The sequence below is a fragment of the Actinia tenebrosa genome, unplaced genomic scaffold (genome assembly GCF_029948245.1).
Source record: "Actinia tenebrosa isolate PJP-AT-01 unplaced genomic scaffold, QUT_ActTen_1.0 PGA_scaffold5__44_contigs__length_20552954, whole genome shotgun sequence".
Lineage (NCBI taxonomy): Eukaryota > Metazoa > Cnidaria > Anthozoa > Actiniaria > Actiniidae > Actinia > Actinia tenebrosa.
In genome coordinates, this window is record NW_028292582.1 from 176,755 (window position 1) to 199,219 (window position 22,465).

The 22,465-nt window shown below is 37.4% G+C and overlaps 3 protein-coding genes across 5 annotated transcripts; all 3 read left to right on the forward strand.

The window, feature by feature from the left end:
* Nucleotides 1-2,385: 2,385 nt before the first annotated feature.
* Nucleotides 2,386-10,543, forward strand: LOC116299421 (neuronal acetylcholine receptor subunit alpha-7). 3 transcript variants are annotated; one of them, XM_089038465.1, is made up of 6 exons: nucleotides 2,386-2,406; nucleotides 6,643-6,785; nucleotides 7,217-7,261; nucleotides 7,720-7,829; nucleotides 8,081-8,222; nucleotides 9,007-10,543. In XM_089038465.1, exons 3-6 carry the CDS (start codon nucleotides 7,235-7,237, stop codon nucleotides 9,967-9,969), a joined length of 1,242 nt encoding a protein of 413 aa, XP_088894591.1. In that variant the 5' UTR covers nucleotides 2,386-2,406; nucleotides 6,643-6,785; nucleotides 7,217-7,234; the 3' UTR covers nucleotides 9,970-10,543. The 3 variants fall into 3 exon arrangements, with proteins under 3 accessions (XP_088894591.1, XP_031563939.1, XP_031563938.1); XM_031708079.2 differs by lacking the exon at nucleotides 2,386-2,406 and adding an exon at nucleotides 3,302-3,820; XM_031708078.2 differs by lacking the exon at nucleotides 2,386-2,406 and adding an exon at nucleotides 5,877-6,364.
* Nucleotides 10,544-12,774: 2,231 nt separating this feature from the next.
* On the forward strand, nucleotides 12,775-14,909 carry LOC116299410 (adenosine receptor A2b-like). The gene has a single exon (XM_031708066.2). It carries the CDS (start codon nucleotides 13,119-13,121, stop codon nucleotides 14,094-14,096), a length of 978 nt encoding a protein of 325 aa, XP_031563926.2. The 5' UTR covers nucleotides 12,775-13,118; the 3' UTR covers nucleotides 14,097-14,909.
* A 623-nt stretch (nucleotides 14,910-15,532) lies between these two features.
* On the forward strand, nucleotides 15,533-20,772 carry LOC116299424 (uncharacterized). Its single transcript, XM_031708084.2, has 3 exons — nucleotides 15,533-15,651; nucleotides 17,076-17,299; nucleotides 19,217-20,772. Exons 1-3 carry the CDS (start codon nucleotides 15,615-15,617, stop codon nucleotides 19,457-19,459), a joined length of 504 nt encoding a protein of 167 aa, XP_031563944.1. The 5' UTR covers nucleotides 15,533-15,614; the 3' UTR covers nucleotides 19,460-20,772.
* Nucleotides 20,773-22,465: the final 1,693 nt, after the last annotated feature.

The window sequence follows — 22,465 nt, forward strand, 5'->3', positions numbered from 1 at the left end:
TCCATTCGTGTAGTTTATCGTCGACAAGGTAGTCCCATTTCTCTACAGACACCATCGTTCCTTTGTCATGCGCGCGCTTGATGAGGAAGCTTAGCTCGCCTTCGTCCGTTATCAGGCGCCGCTGCATATGTTTTTCACCTTCTTTTGCACCCTGTGTGAATTTGCCTATGACCACCCGCGCTGTGGGGTTATGCTCCGGTAACCATTGCGTGAAGGCGCTGTGACAAAGTATGGCTTCATGCGCTGTGTATTTTAAAAGTTTGCGCTCTTCAAAGAACTTCAATAGGGGCACCGGTATCCATTCTTTCTCCTGCAGGTGCTTCCCATACCACGCATAGATTATGGGGTGCAGACCCGCTGCTAATTTCCAGGTGGTCAACCGTACAAACCCCGTTGCTGGGGCGTCGTAGTGACCATCCAACGCAACACGAAAGAATTGCGAGTCTGGATGCCCGTATCTATCATAATATTCCTTACAATCCCCCAGGCCTTTGAAGCTTGCGGGGTAACAGTGTTTCATATCCAGCGACACGTATTCGTCTTCATCGTATTCCATGTTCCACAGACCGCCGTGGCCGTGTTCTACGCAAGCTTTAGCTATGTCTTTGAACTCCTCCGGCGTGGATTTCCACCCGTTTCTTTTCTTTGCGGCTAAGAAGTCCAAACTGCGACTGCTAAGCACTTCGTCAGAGAAGTCTTCTCCTAAAGTCTCACAGGCGCTTTGAATGCGCAGCTGTTCCACTTCAGGACGATACAAAGTACCATCTTGGGTCATAAATTGACTTCCCTCCGCATCCATTAACCAAATAGAATTCTCGTGCATTAGTTCTGCAAGCGGCGACTCCTTGTAAACGCGCGTCTCCTTCTTCTTTGGGAACCTTAACTCCCTCCACGCATGTGCGTTATGCTGGTAAATTACGATAGGCGCACCCCGGCCCCCATACTTGTGCGTCCCGGAGTAAATGAAGCCGTCGGTGATGTCTTTCACGTGTATGCGCCTTTCTAAAGCAACCTCTAACTTCTTGATGTTTTCAATGGTGGCTCCTGCCCTACGAGTAGCATGCTCCCATTTCCTGATGGCTTCTCTTCTCTTCAACGTAAGCTTACCTCCCCTAGAGGAATCCTCGAAGAACTCTCTAACTAACTTACCCACGCAGTTACCCGGATGCCGCATTGGTTTGAGCTTCTTAACGTCCGGGTTCTTAATTTCATACGCACCGTAAATAACCACGGTGACCGGGTAAGCAACTTCGTAGAACAACATGTGGATGCCCACCAGCGCCCCAGGACGCGTGTCCTTGTTTAAAACGAACAGGTCCTTCCTGCCAGACGCCCGTATTGGATTCCTGCCCTTTTCTATTATCCACTCGCCGTCTAAATACTTTATAAACGTCAACTCCAGGCGGTAATTACCTTCGGGCATTAAGTCAATTATCCTTTCTGCTCTTTCCTCGCTCATCGTCTCATCTGTATCTCCCTCCATAAACGTTGTGAAGGCAAAGTCGGCGTCTAAGCGGTCCAGCACCTGAGTTCGCAGTCGGCGCACAGTCTTGTTACTAATGCTTTTGATGGTGTCCATCTATATCTAAGGAATATTTTATCCTCCGTTTGCGACACAAATATTTTAACCTTCGCAAACATAGCAGCAGTAAGGAAATCTTCGCGCAACATATAACAGAACACGGGTAATTCCCGCGGGGGACGCTAGTGCATAAACACGGGTAATTCCCGGGCGATTCCGAATGGTGATCGCGAGTCCCCCTTACTGCTGCTCGCATGAATATTCAAATTAGTTCCATACCAAATCGAGGCTAACCCTGTAGAACAGAGGATTTGAAAATGGAGTAGTATTGTAGCTTATATATTATAGGCTTTGCACCATCACGTGATGGCAGCCATGACAGGAGGCAGGAGCAATCGTATCTGGTCTAATGTGATTTACATGAGAAAGAATTCAGTTTCCCAGGGGAAAACGACTCTATTGTTGTGCCTACCGTTATGGCTGCCATCACGTGATAGTGCAAAGCCTCTATGTTGGCTGTATTTTTTTTGCTCGAATGCGAGGTTAATGAGAGAAAACTGTCTATTCTTGGGGTGTATCATCGGTAACGTCATAGACGCCTTTTTGGTTGACAGCAACACAAAGCATTCCTCATTAGCTTCTCTTGTTAAATCAAACAACCTTTCGGCTGTTTCAATTCATTGTTATTTATATTTTGAGATTTTGAGTCATCTGGTTGCATTCCAAGGTTGTCGTTCAAGACGAAGTTCTTATGCACGAAAACCATTCACCAGCCAACGTGATGATGTTCTTCATTCACGTGCAACTAGCTTGTTCCACTCATTATTTTGATTGAGTGGACATCCTTTGCTATCGTGATTGGTTGAAAGGATACCGCAATTAAGGTGAGTAACGGATTGCTAGAATGTTTTATTCTATTATTGTATTCTGAATTTTTTTTTGTTCTGAAATTGCCAAAATTTCTGTATGAATATCTTACTCTTTTGAGCAATAAAGTTATCTCAGATGTTCAAAATTTTGACATACCTCAAGTCATAAGGATAAAAATATCCCCAAAAAATCCATTTTCCTCAGTTCAATTATTCATAACACCGTTCCTAGTAATTTGTCTTAATCGAGAATTATCTAAACATCGCGCAAGTGGTACTACTTTTGCTAAATACCAATTATTAAGACAGTGATATACCGTATTCATGTCTCCATGGGGGAATATTTAGTCCAACTCGTTTTCTTTTACCTTGAATTATCTTTACTAATTCTTGTAATGAGGACAACAATGCATGGTAGCTTATCTGTACCATAGTTGTTCATTATTAATTCTTAGTTTTTAATGGATCGTAGTTTTGAATGATATCGTTGTTTACAAAGACAAAAAAGGGGCCCTGTCCTAATTTGAGGTCACACATGCTGATTAAGAAGCCACTTCAAAAAATAAAATAAAACAAAACAAAATATGAAAAATATAAGTACAGACTAAGTTTTTTTTTTTTTTCAAATGTTTTCCCGTTTACTCTCAGCTGCAAAGCCAATGCCAACTCATGCAATGCAAAAGAAAAAAAATTAAAAAATCTTAGTCAAATTGTAGAGAAGTCTCCCCAGTGAAAATCATCTCTTATCTTCGCTAACTCCCCATCCTTCTTAATTTTCATAAGCAAGTTAATGAATTAGCCAATGAAAAACCCCTAGCTTACCACGCAAGAAGCATTAAAAAGAAATGACCAGTTTTAAAAACAAAAAACCGAACAATGCATATTTTAGCATTATTAGGATAAAACACAGTCTACAAACAATGAAATAAGCCCTAATTTTGATTCTTGATTTTTGGGTAACGGCTATTCCAAAAACCTCGTAGAGGCTTTGTTATTATTAACTTCAACGGTTTTTGGCGGGAAAACCGATAATTCTTTAAACTATTCAGCTAATAATATAACTCAATTCTAAGGCCAGAAACACCTGCTGAATATTAACAGCATTTCATAGACAAGCTCCTTTGAAAGACGGTTTTTGTGGAAGAAACTAGAAGTTTAAATCACACTTATTGAAGCAATTTTAGCGTAAAATTGTATTATAATTAGTCATGGCTTCGAGTTTGGATATTTGGAGTGTTTCTTTAGAGATATATTCGTGTATCGGTTGAGAAAATCTTTAGTATAATCTTCATTTAAACGTCTCTAGCCGTTTCGTCTCCGCGATGAAATAACAAGAAACACCGCCAAGTTCAGACGATGAATTGCCTCTCAGTACATTGGATTATTCTCTTTTGCTTCTCTATCTCGTTTTGGGGGATCTTTGGTGAAGGTAGGTTTATAAACTATGTGGCAACCATATAGCGTTTTCCGTTACTTTGGGATATTTTTTTTACGTTAAAAAACTACAACCACATTCCAAATTCATATTTTCGAAATTCGAAATTATACCAATGTTTACAAAACAGTGCTAAAGAAAAAGCTTTAAAAAATAAGCACTTATGTATTAACGTAAATTCTTTTTTTCACAATCACTGATTGCTTGATATCTACCCTCTGATTTTGGAGCAGAAGTTATGTTTGCTATGTTATTACGTTAGCTTTAAAAAAACTCTTTTCCACAAGAGGGGTTTTAACAGAAATAATTTATAGTCAAAAACATCGATATTTGTCGCTGAATTTCATTTAATTATTCAGAATATATTTACTTTACTTATGGCTCTACATTTTATTATCAAATAAAAGTGAGAAGAAGAAGAAAAATCAGCATTTTCTCATTTATCATAAAATAGGATAATAAAACATTATTTTTCTTTTCTTTAAAGAAGAAAGATTTAATTGAATGTTTTAAGCTAGAGCTGAGCCCTTTTTTTTATACCGAATAACACAAGGCTGTGATAAAGTTTTTCAGTGTTTGAGCTAGAATCTAAAATTAGGTAATTTTCTAAAACAATATCGCTTTAAAAGTGATTTTTGTTTGAATATTTTGTAGCTTTTAACAATTATTTGTTTATATAAAAGATATAATATAAACTTTATGTTGTACAAATTTGTTAAGCCATTTTAATCCTCGTACGAAAAGTCAAGCCGAGTTTCGGAGAGAGATTTTGCTTAGCGATAGTGATATTCATAACATTAATCTAGCTCTACAACTAGTAATATATAATACCACCTCTAGACTGAACAAAAGAATGATGGAAAAATATTCAAATTACAACTGGGCGAATTGAAAAATGATCTTGACAATTTACTATCTTTTTAGACCCAAGAATACTAATATAAGCATTTGAGATTCAAAGTCACAGCGTTCTTCTCCCTATAGTGTCTACCAAATATAAAAACTTTGCTTTCAAACATTTAACAGCAGGTTGTTGGTAGCGAATACGGTTATATTTTGACACAACCATAACCTCAAATCTTGTGGACAACGTACCGTAAATGGTGATAAATATCTGTGAAATTTGAAGTTCACTAAACGTTAACCTTGGGAGTCTTATCGAACGGTTATCATGGAGCTAAATTATTTTAGTTATCGGAATAACTACAGGCTTTTTAAACTCATTGAAATAATAATTGCCATCAATTTGTAGTACTAGATAAGCTTAAAAATAATCCATCGATCTTCTACTAGCTTAAAAGTTTATAAATTCTTAACAAAAAAAGTAAAAACTTTAAAAGCCTTCGAATATATAAAATATCAAGAAAAATTTTTTTTAATTTTCTGTGTTCCAGATTTCTGTCTTATACTTTTTAAAAACTATTATTATTATTGTTATTATCATTATTTTCCCAATATTTTGATAAGCAAACAATTAAAACAACAGGTCCGCAAACAGCGATTTCAAATGCTTCCCACATATATATATATATATATATATATAACGGGTTTTTCATAACTTATTTTTATTGACTAAGGTCATCAGAGACTTTAATTTATTCAAAAATGGCGAGTAACTTCTGGCGAAAACAAAACTGCAAATTCATTTTTTTGGCCGCCGTTAAAGGTGACAGATGAACGAGAAGAAGAACATTCAAAAAGAAGAATAAAGAAGGTTGAACAACAACAAAAAAAGTTTTTGCGACCGCTTAGAATTCTAATAAAATAAAAGCTAAACGCTTGCCACCAAGTTTATGAAAACAAAATGGTTTCATTAAAATTAAGCAACTTGGCGGAAAACAACAGAAGGCTTGTTATCATTTTTCTTTGGGCAGAGAATTGCTAAGGAAACTGCGAAATATCGAGACCTGACCGCCCGTGTACATGTTAGGCTGGACAATACAACAATACTAAGAAATAATAATTAATCCGAGTGGCAAGGGAGGCGTAGCAATAAATAGTTGGCCTTTATTAATTTCCCCACAGTGAGTCTTAAGGTACTGACACACGGTGCAACATTGCATGCAACATTGCACGAAACCGGACTGTTGCAGCGTGCGTCTACCCCAAACTTGTTGCACGCAACGTTGCATGCAACAAATCTGAAGTTGAATCGCGATCTACTCTTGCAACATTGCGCGCAACAAATTTCATCATGTGAACATAGCTGCAACATTACCTGTAACATTTTGAAACTTCCAGCCAATCAGCTTGCACCAAATTTATGACTGCTGACCAAATGTCTTAACATAGCAGGCTGACACAAGCGATGGGGCATGATTTTGTTGTTACAATGTGTGTCCCCCCGGTTCAAATTTGTTGCTTGCAATGTTGCGTGCAATGTTGCACCGTGTGTCATCACCTTTACAGGATGCGTCGCTGGTTCCAATCCTGCGGTCGCCACATGTGAAAAGAGTTTGTTTGATGTGTTGTTCTCTCCTTGCCACGAGAGTTTATTTTCTGGTTGTCCAGTATTCCTCCATCCTCAAAAATCAACATGTGAGTTGAGAGTTGTGTGCTTAAACCATTACTAATGTAGTGGTCGTGAGTGTGCAGTATGTCCATACTCACACTTTAGCCTCTGGCTAGGAAGACTCGGCAACGATTCCCCCTATCATGACGTAAGATAAAAAGACTTTTTCAGGAAGGGCAGTTCAATTCATTTCTATGATTTGTCGACTGCGACACCATAAGCAACAAAGAGCTGCATTATTGTCTTCAGAAAAAAGGTGCGATACTTATTCAATCTTTGATATCACTTGGAATTCTCTCCACAGATATCATCAGTCAGTCTGAAATAGTGCAGAAGTTGGAGGACGTGCTGTTTGAGAGTTACAACCGTGATGTACTGCCGAAAGAAACCTTGGAACAGGGTGTTAAAGTTAAACTTGACTTGGCCTTAAATCAGATTATAGATGTGGTAAGAGTGTGTAATATTTTTCAATTGAAGAAAACGAAAGAAACAGCTTTAATAAAACTGTGCTGGATATTAATAAAAAATGAGTGCGCATGCTCGAAGCTCGAAGCAAATTTGTCGAAAATGTCTTTGTGCTATAGAGACTATGTACCACCACGTGATGGCAACCATGACAGGAGGCACTACTATAGTCTTTTTTCTCTAGAGAAGATACTTCTTTCTTTGACATGTAACAAACAGGACTTTCCTCAATTACTGGCAAATGCTAAATGAAGAAAATTATAAGAAAATTGTTACTTTAATTAACTGGTTTTTTGTTTCTCTTATGTACCCGGAATAAATAAACGTGATATTCAAAAGCTCTATAGGAAAGGATCGAATGATGTCCCGACCACATTAAGATTAATTCTGCGATGTTTTTCGTTACTTTATAGAATAAAAGAGCACAGACCATGAAGGCAGTTGTCTGGATTCGGCAGGTAATTATGGATAATTATAAACCTCGAAAAGCAGCTTCACATATCTAGTCACAGCTACCACTTACCTTACAAGTTACTTTAGAAACGAGTAAGGAACCAAGACCGTATCTATATATAGTTGTTTGCTTAGTTTACATAGTCAAAACTTGAATGTTTATCGATACCCTTAATTCAAAAATTGAACCCTGAAACAAACTCTTGGCTGCTAAGTCAAGGCACGGCTAACTCACAGATCAAACCCTGAAACAACCTCTGGGCTGATCTACGTCAGGGCACGGCTAACTCACAGATCAAACCCTGAAACAACCTCTGGGCTGATCTAAGTCAGGGCACGGCTAACCCACAGATTGAACCCTGAAACAACCTCTGTGTTGATCTAAGTCAGGGCACGGCTAACTCACAGATCGAACCCTGAAACAACCTCCACGACTCTATTCTAAATACTCTTCATTCTCCAGTATTGGAAAGACTCTCGACTGCAGTGGAACGCTGCTGAATACCAGAATATCAGCACTATTGTAACCGAGGCATCGCGGATATGGTTACCAGATATTACTCTTTACAACAAGTAAGTATCCTCACCAGAGAATCCAGTTTACTTTCTGATTTCTAATGGCTGAGTTGCTAGGTGCTCTATGGTTTTGTTTGTGTCTGCGTTGCTAGGAGCTCTGCGTTTGATTGGCGGTGCGTTACTAGGAGCTCTGCGTTTGATTGAGGGTTTGTTGCTATAGGTGGTGGTCTGCGGTTGTTTTGTATTGTTTTGTGCTTGACCAAAATATCGAAACTTGACAATTATAATAATGAGTTCTTACATCTTAGCGCTCGAGATGACTACAAGATGGAGAAGGAAACTGGTCATAGTTTGTCTATATCATCAGACGGCGAGATTTCTCGCTTCTTCCCAACAATCTACAAGAGCTCGTGCAAGATGAACGTTAGACACTTTCCATTTGATGATCAGGTAAGACGACATTACGTGTGTCCTTGTCATGTGCAGTTACATTTAAATCAGACTTCTAAATACACACCTAATTCAAAAGAACGTATAGCCTGAAATCAGATGTCTGAGATCGAGTGAGATCGTAGGGGAGTGCGCGCTTTTTGGTTAAAAATCCCAAATCCAATTAGCCAGATAATCCGCCAGCGGAGGTCATCGCTCAAGCTTGGCATACTTAGAATATTAACTTGTTGCAAACTACTAGGTCAAATCACAAAAGAAAATCCACAGCTTATATCCCACAATTCATTTCGGTCCCAGATGTCTGATCTCCGCCGACGACAACGTTTTTTGAATTTAGTGTGTACGAACTTAATTAATTTAACTCAATCGTCCGTGCAGGATATCGCTGGCTTAAGAAATCGAAACACACCGACTACTTTGATGCACACTGGCACACATTTTACATTTTACTAGGGTTTGTCATGCGCAGTAAAGATGCGCAAAGCATAAATGATAGATCACCTTGAAAAAATATTTGCCATTGCATGACCTATTTCAACTTGAGAATGATTGTATGCAAACAAGCTAGCTATAGGAAAGCGGATTCCGCAAGAGTAATCAAACAGACGTACGTACCAAGACTCTAAACTAATCACGAAGCGAGATAAAAACAGCCAATCACATTGCTTGATACTGATGCCAACAGTGTCACGTGCTCTGTAGTGATAAAAAGGCGGGAAAATCACGTGTAAATTTTTATTTTATAGCTTTTTTTTTACTTAATAGAATGTTGTTTATTTCGCAGACCTGTATTCTAAAGTTCGGATCCTGGTCCTACGACATCTATGACGTCAACCTCACAAATGTCGGAGATGGTGACGTCAACTCCTTCATACTCAACGGTGAATGGATCCTACAGAGTATGCCTGCAAAGAGACACGAAACCAAATTCAGGTGCTGTCCGAATTCATATGTCTACGTGCTTTACTACATCCATATCCGTAGAAGATCCTTGTATTACCTTATTAACTGCTTCACGCCGTGTTTAATCATGATTGGTTTGACGTTACTTGGTTTTTATTTGCCGTCTGAGTCTGGTGAGCGAATGGGTGTTGGGATAACTGTGTTATTGTCCTTGAGTATCGTCCAGCTGATGTTATCAGATTCTTTGCCTCCGAACGAAGAAGTACCACTTATAGTCAGGTATTATGGATTGACAATGTTCAATGTGTTTCTGTCGTTGGTTTTCACGTGTATTGTGCTAAAGATTTATCATTCTGATGGAGAGCCGCTCTCGGGTTGGCTCAGGACGGTATTGTGTGAGTGGGGAGCTTGGCTCGTGAGGCATCAAGAAGAATGGAAACAACTGCAGGAGAAGAGACGACTATTAGAACTAAACAACGAGAAAATTATTCACGAAGAAAACTTGAGCAACGCAGTAGAATTAGCTTTACCTTCAAAATACAGCGAAGTAACTTGGACCCCTAATGGAGATGCTAACAGTGCAAGTACAACAGCAGAAAATATCTCGCACAAAATCCTTCCTGGAAAAGACATTCCTCACTCGTCTAAAAGGTTTGAAAAGTTTCTTTTTAACCAGCAAAACAATGGAAGAATTGAGGAACTTTTGAAGGATGAGTGGAGGTTTGCTTCCAAAGTCTTGAACATTCTATTCAAATGGACAATAGGTATGTCTGTTGTAGTCCATTCTGTGGTTGTGTTCGCGGACGCACCGTTGGATAATCTTTTTGATTGGCTTCCACAATAGCACAACCAAATTCAGTATAGGCCTTTGCCCTTGGCGTACGTATTTTTTGCATTTCAGACCACGTGTCAATATCTTTCTTCGTGTGAGTTGTGTCCATTTTCATGTGACTGTCTTATCATGTACATCCGTTAAACAAAGAAATGATACTCTAGGGAATGACCTGTGGTCTGAAATGAGAAAAAAATCCCACCCAGCTAAAGGAGTATTTTGCAGGCCCTTAGGTCATATCTTATTTTGAAGGCATACACCGTATAGTCAGTCCCCTATAATAGCGTTGTTGTACAAATAGCTTTGGGTATCAGAATTATATCTCGCGAGAGGTGGATATAGATTAAATATAACACAGATGAGGATGAATAGCTCTGACAGCAGAGCAGATTATATTGTTGCATAGGAATTCGCGTTAAACAGACTATAACCATGATTATATCAGATCAGGGTGGCTGAAAAAAAAGAAGAAAAAAAACAAGGGATAAAAATTAACCCAAATAATTCAGTTTAGAAAATTGTGTGGTTTGTAAGAATATATAAAGTTTACTGTCATGAGCAGAATATAAATCAAAATTGATAGAAAGTAGTGGCAATTAACTGGTGCAGCAGTTTGCAAACTGTGAAACATGTTTTATGACAAATGAAAGCATAATAGAAAAAATATATAACTAACTTACGACACAACCCACCGCGATCAACCTTCAAACCAACCCACCAACCCACCAACCCACCAACCCACCAACCCACCAACCCACCAACCCACCAACCCACCAACCCACCAACCCACCAACCCACCAACCCACCAACCCACCAACCCACCAACCCACCAACCCACCAACCCACCAACCCACCAACCCACCAACCCACCAACCCACCAACCCACCAACCCACCAACCCACCCACCCACTTACTAAAGACTTTTCCCAAATCCTTCCGCATATACTTTCGTATACTATTTTTTAATGAAGCGTTTTTCGAATATTATTCCAAGAGAAAATGGGTTTATTTTCTCTTAATTAGTCTTATCAGTATGTATCATAGTTGTGTTATTGTTATTTTTGTGTCAAGCGCTTCGAATCTTGGACTTGTGCGCTACATAAATAAATATATTATTATCATTACTATATTAATAGTCCCCTTCAGTGCTCCCTGCGCCATCTTGAAAGGTAACCGTGCCTGTGTATCAAAGCGAGACCAACGTTGAGCTTGCAATGATACCAATTTATTTATTTTATTTATTCACAATAATACTTTAAACAGGATATGCTTCTTCACTATAGTGATTTTCAAGGAGGTCCTATAAAAACCAATAATTAACTAATCATATGTAACAAAATTGAGTTTTGAAAAAAATTGATGAGACGAACTACAAATTGATAAACGCATACAATTATTATATGTCTTGGAAAACCTCAAAGAAATTGGATTTAAACAGAGAAATCTTAAAGCATCGTTTGTTAACATCACTTATTAGATTGTTTAATTCTTTCATGGCTTGATGATATGTCCTTTGTTTTCCCCAACTTGTTGTAACACTTGGCAAACGAAACTTGCTTCCATTTCTTGTGTTATAACAGTCACATTTAGCTTGGTCAACTTGACATCTGACAACAAGAAATTGTTCTTAAACGATACGAGACCCTTTTTTGTACCTTGGACAATCATCCACAGTTTTTACCATTTACAGTGCGAATCGAAAAACCGTGCGCACTTAGAAAGTTTTTAAGAATGTTCAATAGCCAATCAGAAGCGTTATTGTTATCTTTCCGTTATCTTGTGATTAGAAAGTCAATTCTAATTGGCCAAAGAAGAATAGAATATTCCTAGAATATTTCTAGGTGCCCACGGTTTTTCGATTCGCACTGTAAAGTGTACTACTGTTCTCAATTTGATGTGCAGGCAAGATACGGTTATTTTTTCAAGATGGCGGCACAGACAGCTATGGGGAATTATTACTATGGTCCCTATAGTCCCTCATGAGCAATGTACCGACTTTGTTTATTCATTAAGCTAGCAATGCAAATGATCTTATTTTGGCAGTGTGAGTCGGCAGGAGAGAATCCTATTAAAACTGGGAAATTAGTTTTTCGAGTGGATTCCAAGTATAATTACAATCAGTCTAGCGACAGCTGATCTAACATCGTAAACATTTCATTTATAATTGTCCTTCAATACGTTTTTTAATTTAAAGTCTTAGAGTGCCAGATATTACTACCAAAATGCATGCATCATTAAAAACGGTTGTATGAAAGCTGTCTATAGCCAAGGGCCCCATGTCTCGTTGCTTACACAATGCGGTTCTTATCACATGCGATCATCAAGATATGAACGAACCCGAAGTTAAACACAAACTGAATATTAAATTGTAGTGGACGTCAGTCAACCGCATATCGTGAAAAGGGGTATACGTATACGCCGTGTTCTTCGATTGCGCGTTACGTCATCGCTGTCGACTCTCGGGGGAGCGTTTGTGCCATTTAACAAAATATTTCTTATTAACATCCTCTGTGAACGGCACCAAAATGGCCGAAATGTTGTTTTTTTGACTCTCTTGGGAATAATTCCAACCACCAATAATGCGCATGGTTTAATTAATTGGCACAACTTTAGATTAAAATATGATGACTTGATTATTTTCGGACTGGATTTTAATTTGGAAGATGTTCAACTTTTTAAACCTTTTTAAAGCCGTTTTTTTATATCTACGAAGTAAAACATGACAACCATACTACTTCATCCAATCAGCGTATGACATTTACCCAGGTGACTGATCAATCTATCGAAAACAATGAATTATGTGTGAAACATCTGGCCTTTTAGAATAGATTTCCATATCTATTCAGATCAATTTTGTTCATTATATCTCACATCATCACAGCTAAGGTTTGTAAATTGAGAGCGCAAAAGTTTTTATTTTGTGTCACATGTGAAAGGTATACTGAGTTCAGTGAAAATTGTCTTCAATGAGCATTTTATAAGTTTAACTACACTGTGGTACAAACGATTTGACTCAGCTACATCCTGAACTATACAGTATTTGTCATATATTTCTCCGACAGACATAGAAGATGCCAGAATGAATAGAAATTTATGCGAATGAAGGATTGAACTTTGTTGAAGTTTTAGCTGCTGTAAAACGCTTTTAATTTGGTGGAGAAATGGTCGCAGACAATCAAACGGGGACTTTAACCGCCTCAACTGTAAATATTTGTGAAGGATTTCCCTACCTAACTAAGGAAATACAACAGCAATTAAATGAGGATTTCTTTCCAGTCTTAAACAAGTTCTTCATAGCAATAAACGTCGTACTGTCTCCGATAACAACATGTATGAATGCACTTATCCTAATATCCATTTGGAAGACAGTTTCTCTTCATTCTCCTTCTCATACTCTTCTCGCCAACTTAGCGTTGTCGGACCTTGGGATTGGTCTATTTGTACTGCCTTCGTTTATCGTCTCGAAGTCCTTTCAGATAAGTAAGAATTTGGATGCTGTCTGTTTTGTTGGCTCTCTGGCAGAAAGCCTATTCTTTGTAATAGCCGGAGTGTCGTTTTTTACGTTGACTTGCATTGCAGTGAACCAGTTCCTAGTTCTGTATTTCCATCTTCGGTACAACAGTCTTATTAACATGAAGGAAACTAAAATTACTCTCGCTTTTGTCTGGATTCTAAATATTGGGCTTGGTGTATTGAGATTCAAAGGGCATTCTATAAATATGTTTTGCAGTGTTGCTATCGTGGTAGTAGCCACATGTTTGCTCGTAACATCAGTCTGCTATCTAAAGATTCTAAGAATCATCGCCAGACATCGAAAGCAAATTAACCTCGCCCTGAAAATAACGTACCAAATGCAAGACACACTCAGCTTCCCTAAGTACAAGCGGTCGGTCAATACAATGCTCCTTATCTGGCTTTTATACCTCGTCTGCTACACTCCTCTTCTTTGCTTGCTACTCTACGTTGGAGCAACTGCAGAAAGGAAATCATCCAAGAACATCCCTATAGTGGGTACGTGTATCGTTACCATGACAATGGCAGGGTCTTGCCTGAACCCAGTCGTTTACTGCCTCAGGATTGCTGAGTTACGATGTACGGTCATAAAGACAGCTAGAGAAATATTGCGACTTAAACCATAAACTTTCAAAAAATATTTGAATCTATAGTTCAGAACTGGCAAGTTTGGCATGAGTGGCGTATTGGTTACCGATTGCCTCTCCGCACCTCTGTGGTCTGGCCCGGCTCAAACCGGATCATTTGTAACCTGAGTTTATTATTATTATTATGTTTATTATTATGTTGTTCTCACGAGGGTTTTCTCCGGGTTCACTGGTTTCCTCCCTCCGTAAAAATCAATATGTGACTTGAGTGTTGTTTATTGTAAATATAGAATGTAGTGTAGCGCTTTTGGAGGGAACTTCACGGAACAGCAGCTGCCCGTACGGGGAGTGATAGTTCACGGTGATATATAAGTTTTGTTAATAACTAATTTATGGTTCAGGCGTAAACTGATCAAAGGATAGGCAGAATGCAAGCACCAATCGAGTGAAGTGCCGTAGGTTTCTGCAGGTTCAGAGTTTTCCAAATGTTAGTCGGCCAATGTCCCTGGAGATGTAGTATTGGCCATACCGAGGTCGAGTAAGAGAATGGGTCGAACATTATCTGCAGTAGTATTTTGGGGCTTCTTTAGAGGACGAATCAGACGCCATCTTGTAAACATTTTCCTAAAACAGTCGCACAATGCACTGCAGAATGCCAACTCCACCCAGTCTTTTCCACAACCTCAAAACTACTAATTAGAACATATGTTCTAAGTTTAAAAATGCATTATTTTATTCAAATAAGGGACATAAGATAACGAGGACACATCAGTACCGACGAATGCACAGAGTTCCAATTGAAAATTTGTTGTGACCTAAAGCGCACATTATAAACCTCTACGATGAAATGTCGTGATGTGTGGCGCCCCTGGACTTTCATGATCATTGACCTTAACTCATTTTCAGTCCAAACAAACGTCTAGATCTGAGTTTTTGACTTTCGGTCCGTCGGTCAAAAAATTTACTACCTCAGACCTTTGGGAATTTGAATGACGGAAGCCAAAAACCCAATCGACTGGAATTACAGTGTACACCTTTTGAATGATAAATACAATAAAAAGCGCCTAGGATAAGCCATATCGATGCGCGCTTCTCTCCTTTTCCAACACCCTAAGAGATACCAGAAAATGCTGATTTAAAAAAATTCGCATTAACACCCTAAAAGATACCAAATTGCGAATTTTTACCCCTAAGAGATACGACGAGCATCCCCGGTACTTTTTTCCCGGAGTCCCCTCCCCTCCCCCCCCACCAAATAATAAAACCACAGGAAGCCCACAAAAATCTCCCGATAGACTAAAAAAATATAAACATAAAATATAGAAATAAAGGGATATTTAGAAACAAATCAGTGAAATAACTATTTATCCAAGGAAAATAGGCTGACAATTTTTAAGTCTATTTAGAACGGACGAAATGCTAAATTTGAAAGAGCTTGAGCCAGCGGTATGTGTCCAGTGGTGAATCCCCCAAAAGAAAACAGCCGCCATCTTGGATGCTTGGCGTCTTTTCAAATGTGTTTTTCTAAAACTTTGTTGACCTTCATGTCGTGAAAAAATGCCAAGAGAACGAAAGTTACCTGCAAAACTACGCGGTAAGTTATTGTTTAAAGCCTATTGATAACCCCAGGTCTGTCATTTTTGACATTTTCGTCTGTGTTTGAAATGAAAATATTGCAACAGGTTGAGCTGTTTGTAGAGAATTTGTAAGTTAATCTTAATTCTTTCTTACTCGACTTGAAACGTCTTGTTTTAAGATTATTACGATATTTCTGAAGCTGTTTTCCCCCCAAAAAAGTAAGCTTATTTAAAGCTTATTACTAGTTGTTGTAGTTCAACAATCGTGAATTCCAAAGAAGTGGTTATGATCATTTTAGTTAAATCAATTGTCTAACAAAAATATTTCATATTGTAAATTTTGTACTTTGAGGTTTGTAGACAACTGAATGCCATTTTCCCCCCAATTTAATTAAGCTTAACTTGTGTTTTGAATATATTAGCTTAATTAAATTTAAATTAATGAAGTTAAAATCCTAACTTCTATCAATACTCCAGCAACAAGACGTTTTCCATCTCTTTATACTATATTCAAGCATATATTTATTTCACCAAGCTAAGTAAAATATTACTTGAAGGCATTTATTTTAACTTACTCAGTTGAGAAAAAAAATAGCAGCAGATTTGCTACATTCCATAAATTATGAAAAAAAGTTAGTATTAAGTGTAGGTCAATTGCCACTCAGTTTTCAGGGGTAGTCCAGTTGCTGGCAGCCATTTTGGATTTTTCCCACAAGACCAAAGGAAAATATAAAGCAAGCAATTATTACTAAGACATCTCAGTAAAAGACATTATAATATTATAACCAACAGTTTATTTTCAACAACCACATAAAGTTATAGAGATTAGGAATACTAAAGATGTATATGTATACAGTCAATGTCATAAATGTTGTCCACCGAAAAAAAGACATTTACACATTTACACATTTACACATTTAGACTAAAAGAAATATCACGTGTTTCCTCAAACGTTTTGGCATGAAACAAACGCTGAAATACCATTCTCCAATCTTAAATCCTCATCAAATTGGCGGGGCATTCTTGATTTTCGATTCAAGAGTTGAATTTTACATTTAAAGTTCAGGTTGACGCACACAAGGCAAAGAATACATAATGAAACACATGATATTTCTTTTAGTCTAAATGTGTTAATGTGTAAATGTGTAAATGTGTAAAAAAATTTTCGGTGGACAACGTTAATGACATTGATTGTATATATCACACAACAGGGGTATGTACAAAAAAAAAAAAACAACGTTGACCTATATACACAGGTGTAGCTATTTCAAGAAAAGGTTGGCAAAGATGTTGTTGCAAGATGTTGCATGGAAACTATTGCATGTTGCATACTATAAGCTTGAAATGTATTATATTCTTGGCGTGCATAAATAAATATCATCACATACTGTACAAGAAATTATATCATATGATTGTTATATACACAATTTATTGCTGACAGATTCAGCTACTGTCGAGGACCTGGAAGCAGCAGAGGAAGGAAGCACATCCGCACCTGAAAGTCCCATGAAGCTCCAAAGAAAAGAATCTTCATCTAGCTCATCTGATCTAGCAAGTCCAGGAGAAAAGATGAACTTTAACAACACTATTGGATCCAATGTACCCATCACTAACATGACACATTTAACATCAGCAGTTAATCAGGGAATCTATCCAGCACAAATGGTAAATTAACACTAATGGTATTAGTAGTATGTTTCCCTGCTAGCAGAGCCTATTTTCCTTTTGTTTTGGTTGAGAGAGAAAAATAGACTCTGCCGATATAGGACGTTATTTCTGTTGCGCATGTGTGGCGTAACTTAGCAACGCTGTCATGATTTTGACAGCCGCTCTCATCAAACAATGTTTGGCGCCACAGTGTGTTACATTTGCGCATACGCACTACATGTAATCAGTTAAAAACCGGTTTTAAAACTGGTTTTGTTCGTCCATGCTCTACATCGGCAGAGTCTCCTTCCTCCCCGCCTGAAAGAAGGGAGAGAAAGAGAAGAGAGACTCTGCTAGCAGGGAAGTAGTATGTTAAAAATATAGACATCCATTTTTTTTAATGTCTGCCCTCTCATTGACCATAAGTTGTGTCATCACATTGTCAAAGTAGTGTAGAGCTACGCCTCGTGAATAGTGTAGTGCTACACCTCATGAATCTGCATACTACTTTGACAATGTGATGTAATGATGAAATTTATCATCAGTAAGAGGACCTGTAGACACATTAAAAAATTGTTTCACAATAACGAAAACGATCAAAACTTATTGTTATTAGTGATCAAAACAATCAAAAGAAAGGGTGCACGCTCATTGACATTAACTTATCTGTCTGTCCTTTTATTGATAATAAAAATTAAGAAATTTGTAAGTTATTGTAAAATCATTGTTTTCCTGGAGAATCAAGGGTGGCATTTTTTTTGTGCAACATGACTCACCAGTCACCTCTGGTGTCTCGGCTTGAGTATTTTTTAAAACTTTTTCCACAACCTTAAGCTTGTTAGATTGACACATAGTGGAACTTCTCTATACACACCCGGCTGTCTGTGCAATCTTTTTTCCTGCCCTCTAAATATTTCTCGTAATATTGTACAAGTCAAGTGACTGACTGTATATTGATTGATCTTTCTTCAGTATTTGTATATGTAATAGGACTCCATGCTGTCCAATTAAGAAATAATTGGACGAGGAAAATTCCGAGGACTGACAAAATGGGATGAGGCCGTAGGCCGAGTCCAATTTGGCAGTCAGAGGAATTTTTTGAGTCTAATTATTTCTTGATTGGGGAGCATGAAATCCCATTACCTATTAATTATATAGCTGTTTAATTAATCCCAAATCAAATTGCAGCAAAATTTATTTCCATTTTTTCCCCTGCTATTTTTTACAGTGCAAATCAAAAAAACTGTGGGCACCTAATATTTCAAGAATGTTCAATAGCCAATCAGAATTGTTATTGTTATCTTTCTGTTATCAAGATGGTTAGAAAGACAATTAATTCTGATTGTCCAAAGAAGAATTAAACATTCCTAGGATATTTCTAAATGCCCATGGTTTTTTTCGATTTGCACTGTAAGGCCTTTTTACCTGAAATTTATCCTGAAACAACCTCTGGGCTAATCAAAGTCAGGGCACCACTAACTCACAGATTGAATCCTGAAACAACTGCTGGGCTATTCTCAGCCAGGGAATGGCTAACTCACAGATCAAACCCTGAAACAACCTCTAGGCTGATCTAAGTCAGGGCATGGCTGACTCACAGATCAAACCCTGAAACAACCTCTGGGCTGATCAAAGTTAGGGCACGGCTAACCCACAGATCAAACCCTGAAACAACCTCTGGGCTGATCTAAGTCAGGGCATGGCTAACTCACAGATTGAACCCTGAAACAACTTCTGGGCTGATCTAAGTCAGGTCATGGCTAACTCACAGAAAGAACCCTGAAACAACCTCAGTGCTGATCAAAGTCAGAGCATGGCTAACTCACAGATCAAACCCTGCAACGACCTCTGGGCTAATCTGAGTCAGGGCATGGCTAACTCACAGATCAAATTGGAATTTAGAATATGGTCCAATCTGTCTTTCTTCCATCACAGGGACCTGGTAATGGTACAGTCCAAACAGAACCGATGTACCCATGTGGGATCTGCCTGAAAGAAGTAGATGATAATGACGATGCTATTCTCTGTGAAACAGGCTGTGGCAAATGGTATCACAGACTATGTACTGGTCTGACGGCTGCAGCATATGGGTTGCTAACAAGTGAAGGGAATGCTGAGTGGGTCTGCAATAGATGTATAGAAACTAAAAACATTCCTCTTGTTAAGTTAAATAGCTAATCACTACAGTATTTAGTTTTACTGTCATTATCCACTTGCGCAAAAACTTGTACAGAACCTAACGTTTCATACATACCATCCATGTTAACTTATCCATCATAGACGTTGTATCCTATTGCATCGACACCATGAATCCCAAATGTTTGACCACTTTTGGTTTTATTGTAATCAAAATATACTTCTACGTACAGAATATGTGTACCAAAGTATCAGTTTTGCTTTTGAACATTTTTCAGAAAGTGATATTATTTAGTCTGTGAAAGAAAATATTAAAATGACTATTTACTTAGTACTAGTATTGGAAAAAAGAAAACAATTCGTTTAGAGTCTACTATTATTATGCAAGCCATGCTATTTTTTCATGGGTTCAACAAAATCACCCTATCTATATAATAATAATCTATCTATAGAGCAATTTTATTGGGCCCATTGAAAGCATAATAAGCTTAATACCTGGTCCCAGAGGTTTCTCGTAGTTTTTGTTTTTCCTCTTTACAGAGAAAAAAAAAACTATGAGTAACCTCTGGGACCAGGGTACAACTGAATACACACAGTAGGCGCTATGAAATTCCTTTGTTTTCATTTTATTTAATTGGTTTTGCAGTACTTGGACTGTTAGGCCCAGTTTAAATTAATGTGGAATTTCTCATGTGGAGAAAGCAGAAAATCTATCTTTGCATTCATTTGCATTAGAGTGAACACAGTAAATCCGTGAAACACTAATTACTAAATAGTACAAAATAGTGCTAATTAAACAATAGAAAACAATGGAATTTGCATGAAATTGTGCTATTTAGTATTACTAAAGTTTCACAAATTTACTGCGGTCACTCTTGACTAGTAGGTTTTTGTGTTCCATATAGATTGAAACGTCAAAAATGTTTTCAACACATCGTGCTTCAAACCGAAAAAAACCTCATATATAATCATTTGCATTAGATTTGAGTAATGAAATTCCACATTTAAACTGGGCCTTAGATGTATATATATCATCCATAATGATGTATACAACTAAATGTGGCTTAAATAAAACCAACTGTTAATATAAGACTTCATACACGTAATGTTAGCTAGACACTACATGTATCTTTTATACTATCAAGCCCTTAGATAAATACTAAAGCCTCTTTAACAAGGACATTTTAGTATCTTCGTGCTGAGTTTTGTAAATGACCATTTGTCATCCTTTACAGTTTTCAAGAATCAAGCTTATTAAACATCAAAATGGTTATTGGTCATTTTATAGGCCGAAACAAGTTATAAAGAAAAGTAGAGCATTGATTATGAACCCTATAAAATGATCTTGTCCATCATGAAGTGTGTCTTGTCTTGAAAATACAGTAGAAGTTGCATGAAAACAGTTATTAGAGTTCTTTACCCTTGGGTGCTGAAAGTCTTGCTCTAATGCCCAAGGAGTACATTAGTTTGCAAAGCCGACAAAAGACAAAATTGTTCTGTATACGTACTTAATGATAGGCTTGAGCTACTTATTCAAACATCTAACTTCATATCATAATTGTATTTATCAAGACTAGTCTTGGCTATTTTTAACTAATTAGATGTGTCATTTACTATGTCATAAATCATTCAAAGAAAATTAAAAATGGGTCATCTTTTGGCCAAAAAGCATGGACTATAGCCCATGGTTTTGATGGATTTTGGATGTTTTTCACACCTTTTTAAATTTCATGCATAATTCATAGAAAATGCAAAAATGGGTCATTTTTGGCCAAAAAGGATGGACTATAGCCCATGGTTTTGATGGATTCTGGGTGTTTTTCGCACCTTTTTTAAAGTCATGCATAATTTAAATAAAATGAAAAATGGGTCATATTTGGCCAAAAAGCATGGACTATACCCATGGTTTTGATGGATTTTAGGTGTTTTTCACACCTTTTTCAAAGTAATGAATGATTCATAGAAAATGAAAAATGGGTCATTTTTGGCCAAAAAGCATGGAGTATAGCCCATGGTTTTGATGGATTTTAGTTGTTTTTCACACCTTTTTCAATTTCATGCATAATTCATAGAAAATGAAAAATGGGCCATTTTTGGACGAAAAGCATGGACTATAGCCCATGGTTTTGATGGATTTTGGGTGCTTTTCACACCTTTTTTAAAGTCATGCACAATTTAAATAAAATTAAAAATGGGTCATATTTGGCCAAAAAGCATGGACTATAGCCCATGGTTTTGATGGATTTTGGGTGTTTTTCACACCTTTTTCAATTTCATGCATAATTCATAGAAAATGCAAAAATGGGTCATTTTTGGCCAAAAAGGATGGACTATAGCCCATGGTTTTGATGGATTCTGGGTGTTTTTCGCACCTTTTTTAAAGTCATGCATAATTTAAATAAAATGAATAATGGGTCATATTTGGCCAAAAAGCATGGACTATACCCATGGTTTTGATGGATTTTAGGTGTTTTTCACACCTTTTTCAAAGTAATGAATGATTCATAGAAAATGAAAAATGGGTCATTTTTGGCCGAAAAGCATGGACTATAGCCCATGGTTTTGATGGATTTTGTGTGTTCTTTACACCTTTTTCAATTTCATGCATAATTCACAGAAAATGAAAAATGGGTCATCTTTGGACAAAAAGCATGGACTATAGCCCATGGTTTTGATGGATTTTGGGTGCTTTTCACACCTTTTTCATTTTCAAGCAGAATTCATAGAAAATGAAAAATGGGTTATTTTTGGCCAAAAAGCATGTACTATAGCCCATGGTTTTGATGGATTTTGGGTGTTTTTCACAGCTTTTTTAAAGTGATGCATAATTTAAATAAAATGAAAAATGGGTCATTTTTGGCCAAAAAGGATGGACTATAGCCCATGGTTTTGATGGATTTTAGGTGTTTTTCACACCTTTTTCAATTTCATGCATAATTCATAGAAAATGAAAAATGGGTCACTTTTGGCCAAAAAGCATGGACTATAGCCCATGGTTTTGATGGGTTTTGGGTGTTTTTCGCACCTTTTTCAAAGTGATGCATAATT